General features: G+C 38.5%; 1 protein-coding gene across 1 annotated transcript; it reads left to right on the top strand.

Moving 5' to 3' along the window:
• Positions 1 to 3,600: 3,600 nt before the first annotated feature.
• Positions 3,601 to 19,357, top strand: LOC109030182 (uncharacterized). Its single transcript, XM_019041013.2, has 2 exons — positions 3,601 to 4,181; positions 16,644 to 19,357. Exons 1-2 carry the CDS (start codon positions 3,722 to 3,724, stop codon positions 16,961 to 16,963), a joined length of 780 nt encoding a protein of 259 aa, XP_018896558.1. The 5' UTR covers positions 3,601 to 3,721; the 3' UTR covers positions 16,964 to 19,357.
• Positions 19,358 to 20,337: the final 980 nt, after the last annotated feature.

The following is a 20,337-nucleotide window of genomic DNA, read 5'->3' as shown; positions in this document are numbered from 1 at the left end:
GCTGACACAATTGGATCTGAATGAGAGAGATCGAAGTACTTTTTTCTCGTTTTTCTGGTGGGAGGGCGGAGTGGGAGTAAAATTATAGTCATTTCGTGGGTCAAAAGCTTCAAATCAAAGGTTATTAATCCGATGCCAATTTCACTTTCTCGCGATTAGGAAAACAATCGCAAGCCGGCTTCCACCGCCCCGGAAAATTCCCGCCCCTCCTCCACGTCCGTCAGACGGACCAATGGCACCGCGTTAAGCAGAAAGGAACCAAGCCACATCAAATATTGCCAAATTTAATGGGGCAATTTAATTTTCAGCATCAAAACGGTTGGACGGTTTTTTGTACAAATGTCAGTGAATTTTCTGCATAGTGCACAGCAAATTCTTTAAAATTTTCAAAGGAATCCGCACAAACGTTCTCTCGTAAAAAATTAAATTGCCCGGTTTTTGGCAATGGCTGATGTGGCTTGGTTCCTTCCTGTTAACGCGGTCCAATTTGCGCGTCTAAGGAGCAGTAATAGTTGCTGGTACCAGTTTGATCATATTCATTCGGCTTGAAGCATGGCTCTAGTATGAAAACAGCTTAAGCGGCAAGTTTGAATAATAGCGTTAAACACAGTGTGTCCGGCGCGAGGCTGGCGCGAACGCATAGTAGCGCCTTACAAGACCGCAAGATACTTCATGCATTGCGCGTACAGCACGGTGCGGGCGACGCAGAGTATAGCGCCTTACAAGTCAGCCGGATACTTCATGCATTGCGCACATATCACGGTGCGCTATTAAGTCATTGAGAGGGCGTATTTTCTTGGCGTCAAACCTACACCGGTGTGCAGTGTTCTACACAAACGTTCTCTCATAATAAATTAAATTGCTCAGTTAAGATTGGCAATAAATGATGTGGCTTGGTTCTTTTCTGCTAAACACGGTCCAATGTATCTCTGGCAATGATCTCCAGTGATCAAATTTCCACGACAGGGGTCTAAAACGCCCCTTATCAAGGTGAGTTTGAGAGAGGATAGTGAGAGACACCCCACCAAAGGAGATTTGCGGGGCTTTCCAGTTCTAAACGAGGATTCAAAGAACTTTCTTGGCTACAAAAGAGATTTTTGGGAACTTCTCTGAGAAAATTATTAGACATCGTCCCTGTAGACATTTTGACGTGCTTTCATTGAAAAATTGATCAAATGATAATTTCAAAGATGAGACATTATTACCCAGTATTACCTAGCAAAATTCCGAACGTTTTCCAGGAGGGGCTAAGTAGATTACTTGGGCGGGGGGGGCTACCGAAACCGTAATTATAGCATCAGCATAACAAAAGTTTGGCTGGTAACGGTACTTAAAATCACGATCTACGATTGGGGCGCCTTCATTTTTTAAAATACGCTACGCTTTTTCAGGCAGTTAGTTTAGTTGCCTATCCGACCCAAACCCAATTGAATATGTAACTGTTTTCACTACAAGCACACACGAGGGTAAAAGTTGCAACCACGTTTTTTTACGAGGGAAAAGCACCTTTTTCAATTAAATACTAAATAATCATTACACTCTTCTTGTTTTTTATTTCTGAATAACATGATTATCTATTTAGCACCACACTGATAAAAATGTTCGTGTTCTTGTGTTCCTTTTGGTTAATATAGGAAGAGAAACACAAACTAACACTTTTGTGGTAATTTTGATACAGTTTGCGGTGAATTAAGCGCAGAAAACAATGGAGAGGCTAGGTAAATGCATTCTTCTAATTGCGATGTTGGTATTAACGACTCGTTTTTTATTAAATTATTTCAAGAAAGCAAGTTGGCATTTTTTTTAAAATTGTCAACCGAAGGCTAGGGTTATTTTATAAGTATGTTTGACTTCTCGCATTAACCAAAGTTTTCTGTTGAAATTTTTCTTTGTGCAGTGACTTGCAAAATGCCGGTAGTTCATAATTTATTGCAACATTTGAATAACTGCTTAGAGGAGTTTTTACCTGTTTATATCGTCGTTTTTTAAAAAAAATAAATGTGTGCAACGAAATATGTCAAAAAATATCCAACCTAACTACAGTTTTGATCAATAATTATTTTTAGTTCAAAAAATTTAGTTTTGCGAGAAAGTTGCTTGAAATTTTTATATGTTACATTCAAGACTAATATTTGTCGGCTTCAAACTCAATCTTACCACCTGAGTGCAACAGATTGACTCATGCACGCAAATATGAGCACACGTTAACATGAAACTCAACATTAAGTTAGAATTTTCTCCGTCCCACGATCCATCCCAAATACATTTTCATTCCTACACAATTTTCATAACGATTTCAGACACGGCCCTAAAAAGTGCCAATTCAACATGTTGCTCGTGTAATATATCTTACTCTACACTACATAATCATAACAATAACGCGAAATGCATAACGCTTGAGACGCGGAGCACTTCTCAAGGGTGGGTGGATCGAGGAAGATTGGGGGCGTAACCCCTTAGTAAGATAAAATCATTTAAAATTGTGACTACTTCTTTGAATAATGCTGAAAGTAGGACCGACGTCTAAAATTTTAAACCCGTGTCCATCCATTTTTCCAATTTAACACCATCATTTGCTTCAAAAATCAATTTTTATCCTCTAACGTTTCCGTCCGAGAGAAAAAAAAGGGAAAAAAAGAAAATGAAAAAAAATCCGTCCCTTTTGATTTGTCTTGTTCATTGTTCTATTTATCAATTTGAATGCTATTCGTTATTTTTCATTTATTTACAGGTGGTAGTGTTACAAAAAAAGCACAAAGCACACTAAAATTGTGTCTCATCAATGCCCAAAAAAGATTTTTTTTTCTTTTTGATTTAATTTTTTCCAAAACAAAAGATTTTAAGATTTAAAAAAAAAAAAAATTAAAACAGGCATACTGTACAGAGGATTTTCTGAAATTTAAGATCCTCCATCAACAATTGTTGCTTACTTCTATGGTAAGCTAGAACGGAATATATCATCAGCAAATGAACGATAGATTTTGGAAGTAACTCCACGGGTGAAGTACGCGCAGCTAAAATCGGCAATGCTGTGGGTCAATGAAAACGAGACGGAAGGAAAAGGGAAGCCCGACCATTGACTGGTGGGAAAAAACCGAAAGGAAAAGAACCAGGAAGGCGGCGAGGGAAAATAAAGACGGACAGGGGGGCGGGGGCCAAGACGGGGGACGGGGCGAAGGAAGGCTCGAAAGAAAGGGAGGGTCACAACGAAAGTAAGTTGGGAAGGACGAAGGAGAGAATCTAGAAGATGACACTAGATGCGCGTGTGGTGGTGCCCAAGTCCAAGTTCAACTCGGCCAAGGGCACGCTGACGTCGCGACGTAGGGAGGCGCGGCAACGCCAGAGCTTCCGAGGTGGGGGATGGGGAGGCTCGAGTGGGGGAAAGGTTAGGTAGAGCCTACGGACGGCCGGACGGGGGGCTCCGCCCCCCGCGCCCCTCCCGCCTCCCCCAGGGTGGGCCGAATCGGGTCCCGTGACCGCCTGAAATCGAGGCAGGAGCGCGCGCTAAGTGCCATGATTTGTGGACGGGGTAAAAAAGAAAGAAGAACGGATTGTCGGGTGAGTTTTTTTCGTCTGGGATAAAAGCAACTAGCGTGCGGCCGAAGTGAAACAGTTAAGATTGTTTAAAGGACCAAAGGTTGTCTCCGGCCGCAGTCTGAGCTTGGCGCCCGTCGCAAGTGGACATCTTTGTTGTGTTGTGCGTTTTTAGTGTTGTGTGATAATGAAGTTCTGGACCCTCGTTTGTGTTCTCGGGTGCTCCGCAGTGGCCCTCGGAGCCCCGGCCGCTCCCGAGCAGCAGCCCGAGTCCGGATCCCTTCTGGAGTCCGGCGTCGAGAAAGTGTACAAATTCATCCAGGGATGCGGGAACAAGGACATGTCGTTGTGCATCAAGATGAGGGCCCTCACCTTCGTCGACAATGCCGTGCGCGGTGACCAGATCAACCTCATCGACGGAGTTTCCTTCGTCCGCGCCGAAACCAACGAGGCCGACCGAACCCTCAACGGTCGCGCCCTCTCCGAGGATGAGCTCGACGCCAGCCTCCCCGCTAACTCCGACGACAGGAACAGCCAGGTGGAAAACCTCCTCGTCGACCGAGTAGCCCGATTCCTCGAGAGCCACACCCTCCAATTCAAAGTCCCCGACTCATCCATCTCCGAATTCAGACAGACCGTCGATGAAGGTAAGAAATAGACACAATTCACCAAAAACTCAACCCCCACAACACTCAGAGGAATAATAACGCAAAATCTCAGTTGATACGAGAAGTGGAACATAAAGTAACCCTAACCATCGTTTGATTGTGGTATTTCCCAATTTTTTGCTCAAACTGTACCAAAATCAACAAAAAAATTTGGGTTGGCTCGTGTGTCACTTCGTATATTAACTGAAAATAAAACCAACATTTTCCTCAGTATTATTTCAAGTTTTTCAAAAGCAACAATAAGATCACCCAAGCGAAAGATACAATCATATTTACTATATGGAGATAAAACACTGCACAGACAAAACTCATTTTCATCTTATTAGATAGTCAAAAAGCAAGTCAAGTTCATTTATGTTCAGTTTAAGTGAAGGCCGTAGTGGAAGAGGGGATAGTATTCAAGATTGTTTAACTTTTTTACGAAGTGTCTGCTCAATATTGTCCGATTTACGAGGAATGAAGTTAAACGTAGTACCAATAGAGCAATATCATGCAATAAAATAAGTATAATAGATATTCACTTTGAGTTTTGGATGAGCAGATCTGCTCAGACACATGGTAAACATGGTTGTATCTTTCAACTGTGTGGTCCAATCATGTTGTCACTTTTTGACGTATCACATGGAAGGTTATCAATAATGATGAATGAACATCCTGGACATGTTGCGGCAAAAAGCCCCTGTGCTTTGATGGATTTTTTTTCTTTCTTATTGAGTGCTGGCGTAAGTTAAAAATGAATCCTTAACAAGCAAAGTTAAAAACAAGTCAAATAAGACGATAAAGAATATTTGCAAGTTTGAACCGCAGAGTGGTAACGGTAAAAGTAAACGAGAGAATCTATTTTTTGATTGAGCTTTGGACATTGGGAAAAATCGATGGATACTTGATTCAATCATTCCTATTGAGAACTCTGTGTCATTTTTAAACAATTTTTCTAACTCTTTTCTTTTCTTTGCCCTTATTGACAAATAATAAGGATAAATATGGGTGACTTTTATGTTGAATATTTATGATTTTGTTTCGTGAGTAACATAAGAGAAGAGCAACACTTAAGGATAAAAAGAAGAAATTTATATTCGAGAACGGAAGGTTTCAACTTAAACGATTTCAACTTAAATCTGAAGCTTTTAAAGTTTTTCGGAAAAAATCTATGGGATGACCTGGTCAGCGTGAGGGCATGCCACGTGGTTTCGCATAGTGCGTTAATGGAATGATTAGAAAAATCATTAGTCACCTATTTTCAAACACTTCAACCTGTCATCCATTCCAAGGTTTTGATGATGAACATGCGGCATCAATATTTCCGGGGATTTTTACATATTTTAGTAAGCTTCATTACTCTCAGAAAGTTGGCATGCGCTGGTGTAGAACACGATATTGAATAATATCCAGTTAATGGAGAGCAAATGACTGATTAGGCCGGAAGGAATTTTAGAGCTACTGCGTGATGAGAAAGACTCACATTTTTTTTCAAAGGAAAGAAAAAAGTATCGGATTTTTTGCATATTCGGAATACAATAAATGCATTCCGAATTCTGCTCTCGTCTGCTAAAGTATACAAACATAGTAACTTTCACTAGATAGGGGCGTTCTACGTGTGACATTGCCTTTTTTCAAAATATTATTATTTTATTTCCTTAAACCAATAAATACAATTTTTTTTCTTTTTTTTGTATAATTTGCTTTCCTCGATACATGAATTTTTTAATGAAAACTTGTCATAATTTGCTAAATTGTGTAAGTATTACAAAAGGAATTGATTTTCGATCAATATTTTGTATTTTTTTTCAAATTTTAAACTTGTTTTGTTTTAAGAAAAAAGTAACCACATCTCAGTTAAAAAACACAAATTGATGCATCCTTTTTACCTCGATACATTTGCAAAAAAATTACGTTTAAAACATAATGGAAGGATCTGCTACACACACACACACATGTAATGTGGTCATTCTGCGGTGTGGACACACGCGGTTTTCAGAAATTAAACAGGACCGTGAATATGGTGTCGATGTTGTTTGAACCCCCATCGAATTGTGTTAATACTTATCTTGCAACTTTAATCTTAGAGCTGAATGGATCTGTTGCATATACAAAATACATTTAATTGGGTAGACTTATCGGATTTAAAATCGCACAAAAATTATGATGATCGGGGCAAAGAGGTCTAAAATTTACTCCTTAGCACGCAATTTGCGTATTCCATAGGCGCATTTTCCAATTTGCTGCATTTCCGGGCACTTTTTTTATAGTTTTTAGAAATCAGGTTTCCAAGAAAGCCATGTAAGAAAACCTGGCCTAAATGTACAAGAAATTTCGTAAACTATCATTACATTTTTGTGCGAGCGATCCCTGTTGCATGAAATCATTTTTTCACCAAATATAGAGGTAAAGTTTTAAAACGAGTGAACAATCAGGTGTAAAACATTGGGGACACTTGACAAGATTTTTTGTGCACTTAGGCTAAGTTTCCTCACATCACTGGACATGCCTGTTTAGCAAGGACGAAGAAAATATAATCGAAGATGCAGGACATTTGAAAATGCACGTTGGAAATTATGCTTTTAGGAGTGCATTTCTGTCTTTTTTGACGCAAACTGGACCGCGTTAAGCAGGAAAGAGCCAAGCCACATAAGCTATTGCCAAATTTAACTGGGCAATTTAATTTTTTACGTGAAGATGGCTGTGCGGATTTGTATGCAAATTTCAGAGAATTTGCTGCAAAGTGCGAGGCATATAAAATTGTCTAAGGAATCCCCACAAACGTTCTCTTGTAAAAAATTGAACTGCCCGGTTAAATTTGACAATAGATGATGTAACTTGGTTCCTCTCTGCGAAACGAGGTCCATCTTCATTTCTATAATCAGTATCACTTGGGAGTTATCAAAATATTGTGCGGATCTACTTTTTTAAACTTGCCCGGAAATAAATAAATCGCCGATTCAACAATTTTGTAGTTAAAAAGTGACTGCAATGTTTCTAATGCAGATTTTACAATTTTAAAAAAATGCTAATTTAACCACCCTCGTGGTTAAGTTAGCTTTCCACTTTTGTAAAATCTACATTTGAAACATTTCAGTCATTTTTTTTCACTGAATTGTTGCTGGTCTTATACCATCGTTGAGAAGGCCAACCGCCCTCGTCCTCAAGTCAAATATCCGTCTCAACTCAGCAAAAAGCGAGCTTGATCACTTTATCGAATGGGTATGGCAACATACACCTAATTTCAATTCCGGGACACGGTACACCCGTGGAGGCCCGAGACGGCTTCTGTGTGCGTTACGCGGCACCCGGGGCAGCTTTTGGCCGATTTCGGCCGATTTTGGCAGCCACTCCCGACATCGAACTTGGCATTTCGGTCTGCCGGCTCTCCGGGCCAAGCCTCTGTATCAGCTAACAGTTAATCGATTGTCTCACGTGGTTCCGTGAAGCTCTGCGCTACCTTCGCATTGGCCCGATTCGTGTCAGCTCATAGAGTGTTATTTGCGACCCACGATCGTAGTTGCCAGTTTTTTAAGCAAAGTCCACCCATTAAACATTGATTTTTATGGAGGAAGCGAATATGTTTCTTCCAATAATGGCAACGTTGTGCACCATCTTCAATGGAAAGTGGTACGTGTTTATAATCCAGACGACGTGAAGTGAATAATCTTTAACTTACTCGGAGGTTCGAGAGCCACCCAAGCCATGCTAAACGATTTTCGTTCAACTTTCGAGACGCCTATATAATTAGTTGGAGATATAGTGCTTAAAAAGCATTCGGAACTAATTTCAACGGCACTAATCGATAGCGGCACATTCTTACCATCATACAAATTCGGTCTTTTCCACATTAGGAAAGAGCCCAAATGGACGTATTTCTATCAAACTGAACTATGTGCATTAAGACATGAGCCTTGAGACCCATAAGGATATATGCATAACAGGGCTCATGTCATATTGCACATAGTTCCGTTTGATAGAAATACGTCCAAATATTTTAGGTGCACTTCAACCCTCAATGGCATAGCGTTACGAAGTCGTAACAACGAATTTTTCAGGTTTTTAAAAATTGAATCTTTCCTCTGTCGCATGATTTTGCAAGTTTTCATTATTATTTTCTTCTTTTGAATAACTGATTCCCGTAAATTTTAAATTTTGAAAAAAAAAATGGTATCTTATGTTTTTTATGCAAGCTGCAAATAGATTAGTGTCCCCCAGCATCTTGATATCCAAAATTCATTCATGTCATTGAGGGTTAAATGCAGCGTATGTAAGGTTTTTTTAAAAATAGAATACTAGAAATACCTTTTAAGAACTTCCCGATCCCTTAAAAGTTATACTTTTCCAATAAATTAGATTTCATAATTTTAGAATAATAAAAATATCAGAACGATTTAAACTAAAACTTGAACCAAACCCGGACAACTGGAGTCAGAATATGCGGAGATGCAGGCAGGTATTCTGCAAAAAGTCTGATAATGGCCCCTGCGTATCTCCTGAAATGGATACAGCCCGGGGCGGTGCGACTTTCATTCTGATGATGCTTTTAATCTTCTTTTTCCTTTCAGTGCAGACTACATCGAAATAATTTATGCAGGGCAGGGGAGGCGGGGAAGGGAAAATACAAACCTGTGCACAGTGTACCGGACCCAAGAAACCGGACTGGGGCTACTTTCACGTTGTTTCTCTTGATAAGCCAACTCCCCTTAAGGCATGATCAAGTTCAGGCCATGTCCGTGCAATTGAAGATGAAGTCGAGTCTCTTTTACTTTTGCTGCCTTCCATGCCAAGGACAAGAGAACCCTGTTCGGGCGCGATCGTACAATTCAAACTGGAACAACTTCCCCAATGGCTTTTATGAATGATTTTGCGATAAATTTCGATAAAGTTCAAACGAAAAATCATGAAAATTTTATCCTAGACTTCCACTAATTTTATATTTCTTAACAAAAACCGAACGCTGGTTGTATAACACGCGCCTCTTATTCCAGCTGGTTTGCATTCGTTTCAACTGTAAGCATTTAGGTTTATTTTCGCTTTTGTACATGATGTGCATCATCTGCCAAAAACTAGGGCTTTATTTAAAAATCATTGAAAAAAAGTGACTTTAATGTTCGTTGAGCATCATTTCGGATGAAAGAATTTAGTCTAAATGTTTTACAATTCACTCATTTCCGCATTTTTAGGTGTGAGGATAGGTGGAACAAACGATTCGTGAGAGAATATTTAATGGAATAATTAAAGGCATTAACACGAATTTGACCTTCAGTCTCGGAATCTGGCAACTTTTAATCCTCCATTAGTGCAATTTGTTTGTGCTTTGACCTTTCATACAAGTGCCCATCTCTCTAAAAATGCTATTACTTTCACCGTGGAGGGTCGTGTTCTTCGTTGTTCTCTCATCTTCGAGTGATTAATTTCCGAATTTTATTAGGAGCTCCACCTCAAATCATGCTAGTTTATTACCATTTCTTTTCTTTTATTCGTAAACAGTGATGCCTACCTAGCTGAATTAAAAATCGCATGCGTAAATTTCGATTCAAAATAAATTCCACTCATTCACTCATTCATCTCACTTGCCATCAAAATATAACCTTGATTCTTGAAGTGGAGGCAAGCAGTACGTACGGACCACATTCCCTAATTTAAATAGTAAATCGACGTGTATTGAAGTAAATGAGGAGGGAAGTAGACCGCTTTAAAAATAAAAATCTGAGACTTACTTAAATCTAGGCCAATTTCCTTCACTTCCTGTGCGAAAGTCAGCGCGGTAGCACGCATTATTCCTGTGTTCCTGAAAGAGGCGGGAATAAAATCCTCGCGTTTGACATGAAATGACTAATTGGGGAGTTTAAATTAATTGAAGTAATCGGACAATGAAAGTGCACAAATAGACCGCGATGAAACGCAGCCGAATGCGGTAGCGCAGACCAAAAAAGTTACGAGCGCATAAAATAATAAACATTCCCATTCCTTTCGCTGCTCAGATAAACGAGATAATTGCCGGTAATTTAAGTCCTGGAAAGTTCAAGCGTATCCAATTTGAGGCATAGCTAGCCCTTGACCACGACTCCATGGTGTTCCATTAGAAGAAACCTGTTGAGCCGTTCGGACGCACTGATCCTCGCACAAGGGTTCGTATTTCTCGCTAGCAGACGAAAGAAAGTACCCGGAGAAAAGAACTTCGTGCGCGGGACCCAAAGTTTAGGTCATATGGATCTCTGCAGTTTTCGAATTGAGCATCTGAACACTTGAGGTCCAGCTGCTGAGGTTTATTGGATCACACATCTGAAACTTCAGTTCTTACATCTGAAGTACTTCAGATGTGAGAGCCGAAGTTTTTCGGATGTGAGAACCGTAGTTTTTCGGATGTGAAAACCGAAGTACTTCAGATGTAAGAATTGAAGTTTCAGATGTGTGATCCAAACCTCAGCAGCTGGACCTAAATTGTTCAAATGCCCAATCCGAAAACTTCAGAGATCCATATGACCTAAACTTCGGGTCCCACGCTCGAGGTTTTTTTCTCCGTGTATCATGAGGTACTAATAAACTTGTTGAACACAACGTCGTCCCTTTGACGTAAGGGCATATCTATATTTTTACATGAGCCCCAGAGAGTATGGATTCATGCGGAGCACAGGGCTCACGTGAAAATTGAGATACGCCACACCAGAGGAGCGACGACAAGAGATTTGGAGAGATGAATAGACTGGATGACGGAAAATTCGCAAAAAATCACAATTAAAAGAACAGAAAACTTAAAAATTTACTATTTAACACACAATTCGCATCATATTCATCACGCTCTTCCACATTTCTCACGTTCTCTAGCATTTTTTTGCACCGTGGGCCCAGAAATCGATGCAAGCAATCGTAAGCAAAACATAAAAAACCTGCTTTATAGCTATCGGTGATTTCAACATGTAGTTTCCGTCTATTTGAATTTTTTTTGCGCATCTTACAGAAAAATGAAGAGAAGAAAGGGAAAGAAAGGAGGCTCAATGGGCGCATCTAATAGTGATCTACATCGCGCATTTACCTAATAGAATTGTATCATAATAGAGAAAGAACACTAAAATCGAACTAGAAATGTAACTGAACGCAACCTTCCGTCCAATTTTCCTTCCTGAAATATGCACTCACTGAAAGTTGCTCAGAATTTGTCGACAATTTGCTGGTCTAATTAAAACGTCAGAGGGCCAAGTGTGCGCCACCGACGCAACGCAACACTCATTGTGGAGCGTTGCGCGGCGTGTTTGATGAGCCAACGACCTTGGAATGAAAGTTTTTTTAACGGTCAGTAGTAGAATGAGGTGCAAGGTAACTGATCTTGATCTTCCTTCCAGACGCACTTCCAGCATTGCTGTCAAACTTACGCCTGGAACACAAGTCTAGAAGTGAGTCTTCGAGGCTATAGTGTGTAAGATGTCGTATTCTTTGACAGTAAGCTGATGCACGCATTTTAACTTAACGCTAGTGTCAGTCAACAAAATTTGAAACGTTAAAGATCTGATGACGTCACCCGATTTTTGTGAAAAAATCGGTGACGCAATTTGTAATAAAATCCGTAACGTCTTAGGGGGAGGGGATCCAATGGAAGTCTTACGCAATTCTGTTTTTGTGGATTAAGGAGTAGGGGCCTACGCTCCGTCCCTAAAGCGTTACAAGGGGGGAGAGGGGGTAAAAAAATCAGAAATTGAGCTTTACGCATTTTATGAGCGGTCCCTTACTTTTAATGCACTTTGTTTTTTTTTCCCTGAATCGTTCGGCCTTTACTAAAGGCGTGACGGTATCCATAGCATTATTTATCTAAGGTTCTGTTCTTCCGAAGACCCATTTTGTCGGTAATCTTTAGGGATGTAAGCGAGGAAAAAAAGAACTGGAAGGTGTATTTCGTTTCTGAACTTTGCGCATTGACTATCTTCAGCTCAGACTGTTCATCTTATCAAGTATTTTATCCTTTGATTATGTGTGCGGTTTTTTTATTAACTTTTTGATCTTTGCCACTGTTGTTAGGTAATTCGAATAAAATTAGAGAGATAATAAAATGAAACGAAAACACGGTTACTTTTGCACTTTTTATTTTTTTCACTTTCATTGCTCTTCTCCTCTTCTTCTTTTTACTATTTTCTTGGTTTTCGTTGTTTTCGTCTCTCCGTTTACTCCATGATAATCGCAATCACTAATATACAGCTTAGTAGTTGATTTTCGATATTCTCGTCTTAAACAATATGTCAGCCTCAGCATCAATCACCCCTGTCACTCGTATAAGATTTTTTTTTTAAAATGACAAAGGGTTCTTCGTCAAAAAACTGAATGCAAGCTCATATGTTTTTCATAGCTTAATGTCGTGATTAATCGTCTTACATATAATATATCAAAATTCAAACGTATGAAACTGCCTAACATTATAGCATGTTACAATGTTACAGTAGATTTTCGAAAAAATCGCCGGCAAAAGCGTCTACTACGCGCGGCGTGATGAACACTCAAAAATCCGTGTCTAGGTAGTACCTTAATAATGCATATTCCGAGGCTTGAGCAAAATAGAGGTCAAAATTGCGAGTAAACGTATCCGGGTGTAGGGTAAGCGGACGGATTTTAACTATGCATCACTCGTAAGATTTACAGCTTTAAGACTCACGCCCTACAATAAACCACGTATGTATCTGCGCCTTGCGACCTGATAACGTGACGATGCGCGAAACGAAAATACGTGAGGCGAATTTCATCGCCCAATCGATTCGTCATTGGGCTAGGTCAGTGCCCACACCTGACTTAGCATCCACAAAATGTCTCGCCAATTCAGATTCAGGAGTGGCTATGACTCAACGTTGCAAGACTTAAGGTATAAATGCTCGGTGCATTTTAACATTTTTCATTTGAATATTAGCCGATACTTTAATTCTCATTTTTTCATTTTAAAATCTAAAAATTTTAAGTGGATAATACGTGCATAATATCGAATTAATTTATATTTAAATACAGTGAAATATATTTTTGAAGCTCTATCCATCTGACCTAGAAATAAATATGTAACCTTTTTTCGAAAACAAAAATTATAAGAAGTGATAGCAACCTCGTTAAGGCTATGAGGTCCGCGACGAGAACTCGGGAAATTCGTATTACAATTAACCGTTCACGTTGTTAACTTGTTATACTTAATCACAGATGATATTTTTTGAAATTTAGTAATGAAAGCAACTACAAGAAAGTACGTGGTCAGAGATGGTTTTTGCATTTGGTCTATATTTATTAACGTACTAAGTCAGTAAAATGAAACACTATCCCCGTAGTGTTACGTATAATTTCTTCAGCAAGAAATCAATTTGAAGCTCAAAATTAATCAATACTAGAATTAAAAATCACTGCTGCATTCCATTAAATAATTTGCATTTACTTACCTCAATACGAAAAAAAAATAAAAGTAAAAAGGGGCATGCTTAAATTGCAGCTCCTATTTTTCTCAGGTATACTCATTTTTCTATTTATTTTTTAAACCCTAGTACACAGCGCAATGCTAAGGCTCTAAAATGTTACGCCGCTAGAATCTCAGAATTATTATATGAGAAAGTCAGATTTAATGCGACAACCACCTGCTATTCCACGTCATCTGGAATAAAAAATCAATCTACTATCTTCAGCGTCCTCCTTGTCGACAGCTACGGATGATCCTCAATGCAGGGGGCCAGATTTTCCGTTTTATTGGATAATTTGTCTGTTACGTTAAGTTGACGTCCTGACACAAACGAAAATGAATCGTGTGATCAATCTCCTTCAGAGGTGTTTGACATTTCATTCTTTTCACGGTGAATAGAGATTGGAAATCAATAATACTTGCCTGATTGTGCAGATAAAATACTGTCAGTGAATGCACTCGTCAATAAAAAAAACTGCTAGATTTAACTCCTTGGATAAGAATATACCTCCCATTGATTAATTTGAAATCAGAATGGACTCTTTTTGTTCAGTCATTCTATGTTTTGGAGATTCTTAGATTTGATCTTTTAGATCTGTTTCTAATGTGACCAACTTTTGATAAACATTCTTAAGAGCCTCGATAGGGTATCAAATAATGCTGTTTGGAATGGAATCATGAAATTTTCAGTGTTGATTTGGAAATTTGAGCATGTATGGTTGTTTAAGGCTTTAAAGTTCATCTGGTAAAATGTCGATAGGGTTCTCAATCTAAAGTACTTGGTATCACCACCAATCGCCCCAAATGTGAGTTAGTGTATGTAAATATATTTGTCTTTATCCAAAAATTTTCAAAAGAGTTTAGCTGTTTTCCCAAATTTTCCAAACAATTAGGTAGTTTTGACTTTCATTGTTTTTGCCTCAAAAATCAACATTATTTTTTAGTAAAAGCCATGGATAAAACGTTTACTGCGACGTAGATTTTTTCCCAAAGTGGGTGAGTTTTGACGCAAGATTATATAAATTGGTTCAAATGAAAAAAAAAAAAAAACTAATTGACATAAAAGGAATTTGTTTCATTTTAATCAAACAATTCAAAGTTTTGATACGCTTTTTACATGAATGTGCATCTTAATCAACAATACATTCAGAGTGTTTGTTCCGTAATCGAGGTGATCGAGATGACCTGTTCGTTAAGATTCTCAAAAAAATTTGCTCTTGGATGCGATGGTGATCAAAGAGATGCCTTGGGCAAAAATAACTAATCCCGTAAGATATTTAAGCCTGTTTAATTTCAGGTGAAAACATAGGTACCTAATGTGATACTTTACTGAGAGGGAGAGAAGCAACGATGTGAAAGCAGGGTCTGTCTGCCAGATATTTTTATGGCTCACAAATAAACTGGGAGGATTGATTATGTACTAGGTCTGGAAGCAGTTTCATTATACTTGATATTCCTCTCACTCACACGCATGGGCGGCGTTGTCACTCACAATATTAAATCCGATTTTCACACATTCACCATCAGTAGTGTTCGGAGTGCGTGTTTTCGATAAACGGCACCGCGGCTAACGCAGCTTGCATAGCTGCGAGCCATCGAAAAACTACTTCCACTCCGTGTCGCGGGACATTGATTTGTGTCCTTATCCTGTTACAATACTTTCAATCCGGTATCCTTTTCTGTCGCGACGAACTTTCTATTTTCTCTCTTCCTCCTCTCCTTTCTTCCGCGCCCCGCCTTTGCTGCCCGGCCCCTGATTACCGAATAAATGTCACTGATATTCAATTCCAGTTCAAGCGGAATGAATTTTTGTGCGCCTCTCCGAAAGAGACAGCGCGTCGTCCTTGACACGAGGGGAGGGGGGACAAATAAATATCGAATAAGAAAAGGTTTAGTTTACTTTCTTGTTCCGCGTTCAAGTCACTCTCGACCCCGCTCGTTTTGAAACTAGTTTTCTCGAGATTATGAATACTTTGACAAGTGTTAATCTCCTATAACGAGTGGTAGGATCGAAACCGGATAGGACCCACATTGACCCACTTCCAATCTCGCTGTCCCAGTCGGCGTGTCACCATTTAATGTACTACTCTTCGATTTTGTTCCGAAATTATAGGAGCCGTGTAGGATTTTTTTCTCTTTCTTCCTTTTTTTTCTAATTGGAAATGTCGTGTGAGCGAGATTCGGTCGATTTATCATGATCAAGAGACCTACTTCGGGGCAACTTTTCAAAATGGATTTCGAATCATTCATTTCTCTCGTCCTGGCCGTTGGAAACTTTAAAAAAGCTCCGATAATTGGCTTCCACTTCCGTTGGTAGCTGGAAACAATCAATCTTCAACGATTTGAAGTTGTGACCCGATTATTATAATACGAGAAATAAATACGTAGACAATATGACTATTCGTAGAAACGTCTATTTAACTGTATAGACGACACATTTATGAGTGTGATCATGATATGATTACTCACTTAAGAATAGTGAAGAGTTAATTTCTTCCTATTCCATCTACCCAAATAGTATGAGCGTTTCATAGAGAAATACATTAAATCAACACACTAAATTTTGTGATTTGCAGTAAGACCTTAAAAGCTTGTCAGTTTCGGAGCTGCACAATGAAATCTTTCGAGTAGACCGATTAAGATTTTCCAAACCGAGAACGCATATTTTACAAAAACCAGTGACATTTAGTGTGTTTCAACGCATCAGATTTCGCATTGCTTGTACAATTGACTTCTTGGTTTTCACAACTAATGTAAACTAAAGTGTCCAAGCCATAATTGCGCGAAGCGACTTTTCTGGGAACATTCATCCATCATAATTTTAAGTAAAACTAGTTTCAAAGTATCAAGAATTGTTAGACAAGTAACGCCAGCACTCAATTTTTAGTTTGGTACTTACTGTTTCGACCATGAAACCTCATGTAATTATTTGAAGTTGCCTCCTCAGACGCCAAAATACCGTTCCTTTCAGAGGCATTGTGTTATCAAATTGTTTTAGACTATTGTTTCAAAATTTAATGAGAATTTGAATTTGTTTGTTACAGCCCGTAAGAAGAAGCCAAAGAAGATCCTGCTGCCCCTTCTCCTTCTGTTGAAATTCAAGGCTGCCGCCCTCATCCCCTTGGTGCTAGGAGCTCTCGCCCTTCTTGCCCTGAAGGCCCTTATCGTCGGTAAATTGGCCCTGGTTCTCTCAGCCCTCATTGGTCTGCAGAAGCTGCTGGCTAGCAAACACCACACCCAATCCTATGAAGTAGTCGCACACCCCCACTACTCAGAGCACGACCATGGACACTATGCCCGATCTCTGAAGGACCCCAGCGAAAAGGCCTACAGCGCCCACGACCCCAGCAAAAAATCGCAATAATTTAGCCCTCTTACCTAGTTTAGACACTGCCGAGTCGGGTGCGACGAACTTTCTTGCTCAATCCCGATTCGGTTAGACTTTTCAATTGATTACCAAAACTTAGGTGTCCCTACCCGAAGTTGAACTTTTGAAAGTATCACGCTCATCCCAATCACTTCAGGTGTTAGTTTTGAAAAATGTTAAACAATTTAAGAAAAAGTCTTGTTCAGGTCCGAGCTCGTAAGAGCTCTTTCTAAAGCTGCAGTGTTAGCACATAACAAAGATGTCCACGCGACGTCTTTCCTCAGGTAGCCGACAGTCGGTATTCCAGTTATTTAATTATTTAATTTATTTCATTAATTTATTTCAACGGACTTTCTCTTTCTCCTCTCTAGTAGTTGCAACACGAAATGCTCAAAACTTTAATGTTAATTTATTTATTGACTTATTTATTTTAACTTATGCGTGCAAAAAGACTCTGTATTAATTTAATTTAATTTTAGTTAAGACCCTAGTTAGGTTAGAATTTCGACGACTAAGAATAGGAAATAAGTGCCAAAAGACAAATCAGTTTTGAAATTACTTTAAAAGAAAGCGTAAAATAACTGCTCAATAGCCTAAGAGTGTCAGTGTTTGCTCTGAGTAGCACGTTCCAAAACTGACATTTTTTCGCAAATTTCTCTTAATTTATTTTTTATTAATAAGCAACATTTATTTGACGCTCTAGTAAAACCAAAGATTTTTAAACTCACTTGACATTTATGACTTCAAACATTCCTTTCAATATTAACACACATGCAATAGGAATTATATTTACTGGATATGTGATTTTGACTCTGTTCTATCACTATTCGACTATCTTTCATTTTTTTACATTTTACTTGTTCAACCACGGCAGCAAGATGAAGCTCGAGAGACACTTGTCCTCAGTAGCTTAAATTCGATCTTAATTTCTTCACTGTCAATTTTTGTTAAGTTTTCTTTTTCTATGATATTTCCTACACTGACTCAAAAACCAATAATGCACGCAGACACTATTTTCAACTGTTAAAAACATACATTTTTACAAATTGACATCAAACTGTTGAATTTAGAACGGATATCGCTTAACTACAATCAAAGAGAATACTTATCAGTTAATTGGTTTAAATCTTCATCATAATTTACTTCAAATATCAGCTTTACATCTACCCCCTTAGCTCACACCCTTTTAGTTGTGGTTGCACATCTGTTTAGTGGTGTAGTATAGTCGTACAAATTAAATGCTTATCTTACCACTGCCCAGCTTTCGATACAATTTTGTAACTTTTGCTCACATATACAACAGTATACGACGCGGGTTAGCTAAATAGCCAACCTAATGTTTTTGTAAACGAGTACCTGATGACGTAAATTATTCAGTATTTTCTGAGTACCGTTTGACAAAAACACTGCCGAGGAATCGGTGCAATTTTGGAGGTAGTTTTCCCGCTTCTAGATTCAACACTTAGATAATAACTTACTAGAGATAGTTAGAGATAGGTACAAACACGGAACTGACTACTGACTGAACGCTTTGACTTTACCCCGGGGCTGCTCGTATGATAAAATCCACGCAAATTGAGAAGTTAATTCTAAGTGAAGATTCAAAAGCCCTGACCTACCGTTTATTCGGTCTCTGCAAAGACTCCGTAACTCTCAGGAACTTGCGAGGTTTTTGCAGGGATCAATTGATATGTTCGATCGTGCGAAAGTTACCAATTTTTTTGTTGGTAGCTTTCACACAATCTAACTTCACTGACTTTGGGAAAACTGAACGTTTCGCTAGATTGCTCGTAAATCTAGTCGACTTTTTTCTTTTGTACAGTTGGTATTGCGGTGATCTGTCACGAAAAGCGGTATCCGATCTCGAACGGCTCGACCGTTTTTAACCGTAAGAGTCGTATTGAATTTGATACTGGACAGCGTTTAGCAAAAAACTATTTCCTGAAATTTAACATGAGTCCAAAACTGAGTTATCATGCCTTCGGCTGATGTTTAATTGAAGGAAATGTTTTCGTTCACGCTGTCCTCATTTAGTGCAGATGCTCGATTGACTAGGAACATGACCTCGCAACCTAGCTAACCACCTATTATTTAAGACCTAGTTAAATTTACCATTACTTTCATTACCTCACAACGACGGACTGACTGATTTAGATCTAGAAATTGCATCAAATTGTTATTATTTATTTTAATGTTCTGTATATAAGTTTTATGTCTTTACCTTGTCCTCCCTCTCCCAAACTTCCCTCCCCTTCCCTAGTCTTTCCTACTGATCATTAGATCATCACCCTTATTTTCTCTTTCTTTTTTATTAAACCTGTCTGAGTATGTTTCCGTCTCATTTCTCCTTTTTTACTTTTTGTAAAAAATAAAGAGTAAAAGTTTCAAAAATGTTCCTTTTTATTCGAAATTATTCCCTTCGTAGAAACTGAGATAAATAACGAAAACTGTACATAAAAACTGAGATAAATTAAGAAAAATACATATAAAAGCAGAATTAAGATTATGAAAAAGAAACTCTGGTAAAATAGCATTCAAACAAAATTTTTGATTTGAGATCTGTTATGTGTGAGAAAAAAAATGACGATGAGAACATTAGCAAATTCTGAAATGTACTGATTACCTCACCATTTACGTAAGATATTTGCGGATTTCTTGGCTTCTAGCTTTAAAAAGTATAACATAGCAAATATATAAGTCTATCATGATAATTCTTGCGGTCCTGTGACGTAATTCCTTGAATGAAAACGATTACCAAAATAACTAATTCTTCTCCCACGCATCTTAGATATCAGGAAATTATGACAGCTTTCGGTTGCGCATGGAGTAGTGAAAGCAGGTTGTTTCATCTGTGTCAGATCTCATTCCTATAATTTACCTTATGAAGTAGAAAATTTAAGAATTCGCTAATCTCTTACGCAATTTGTAAGGTAGAGAGTTTGTTGTCATGGCAAGAAACTTTGTCATGACGACAAACTTTGTTCAAAAGAATCACTATAATTTTTGAGCCGTTTTTACGAAGACAGGCTTTGACTTTCAGTCCGGCTAAAATATGCGAGTAATCCATCATAAAGATTCTGTCTAATTCAGAACTCGTAGTTCATTAGATAAATCTGTAAACTACCTTTCTTTTGATTAATTTAAGTGGATGTAATTAGACTGCAGTTTCTCATCCATTTTTTATGTTTTATTTTTTTAATATTAATCAGATAATAGCTACTGAAACAGAGACTCATTCATAACTTCAGGTGCATCAAAATTGCACAACCTTGACTAAAAAGATAAATAGAAAGATTTAGACCGAATTTAGTCAAATTCAGTCATTTTGCGGTAAGAACCACTACTTTTGGCTATTATCAGACGCCTACGCA

This window comes from Bemisia tabaci, chromosome 4 (assembly GCF_918797505.1).
Source record: "Bemisia tabaci chromosome 4, PGI_BMITA_v3".
NCBI lineage: Eukaryota > Metazoa > Arthropoda > Insecta > Hemiptera > Aleyrodidae > Bemisia > Bemisia tabaci.
Note: the sequence above shows the minus strand (reverse complement) of the source record. Positions and strands in the feature narration are given on the sequence as shown.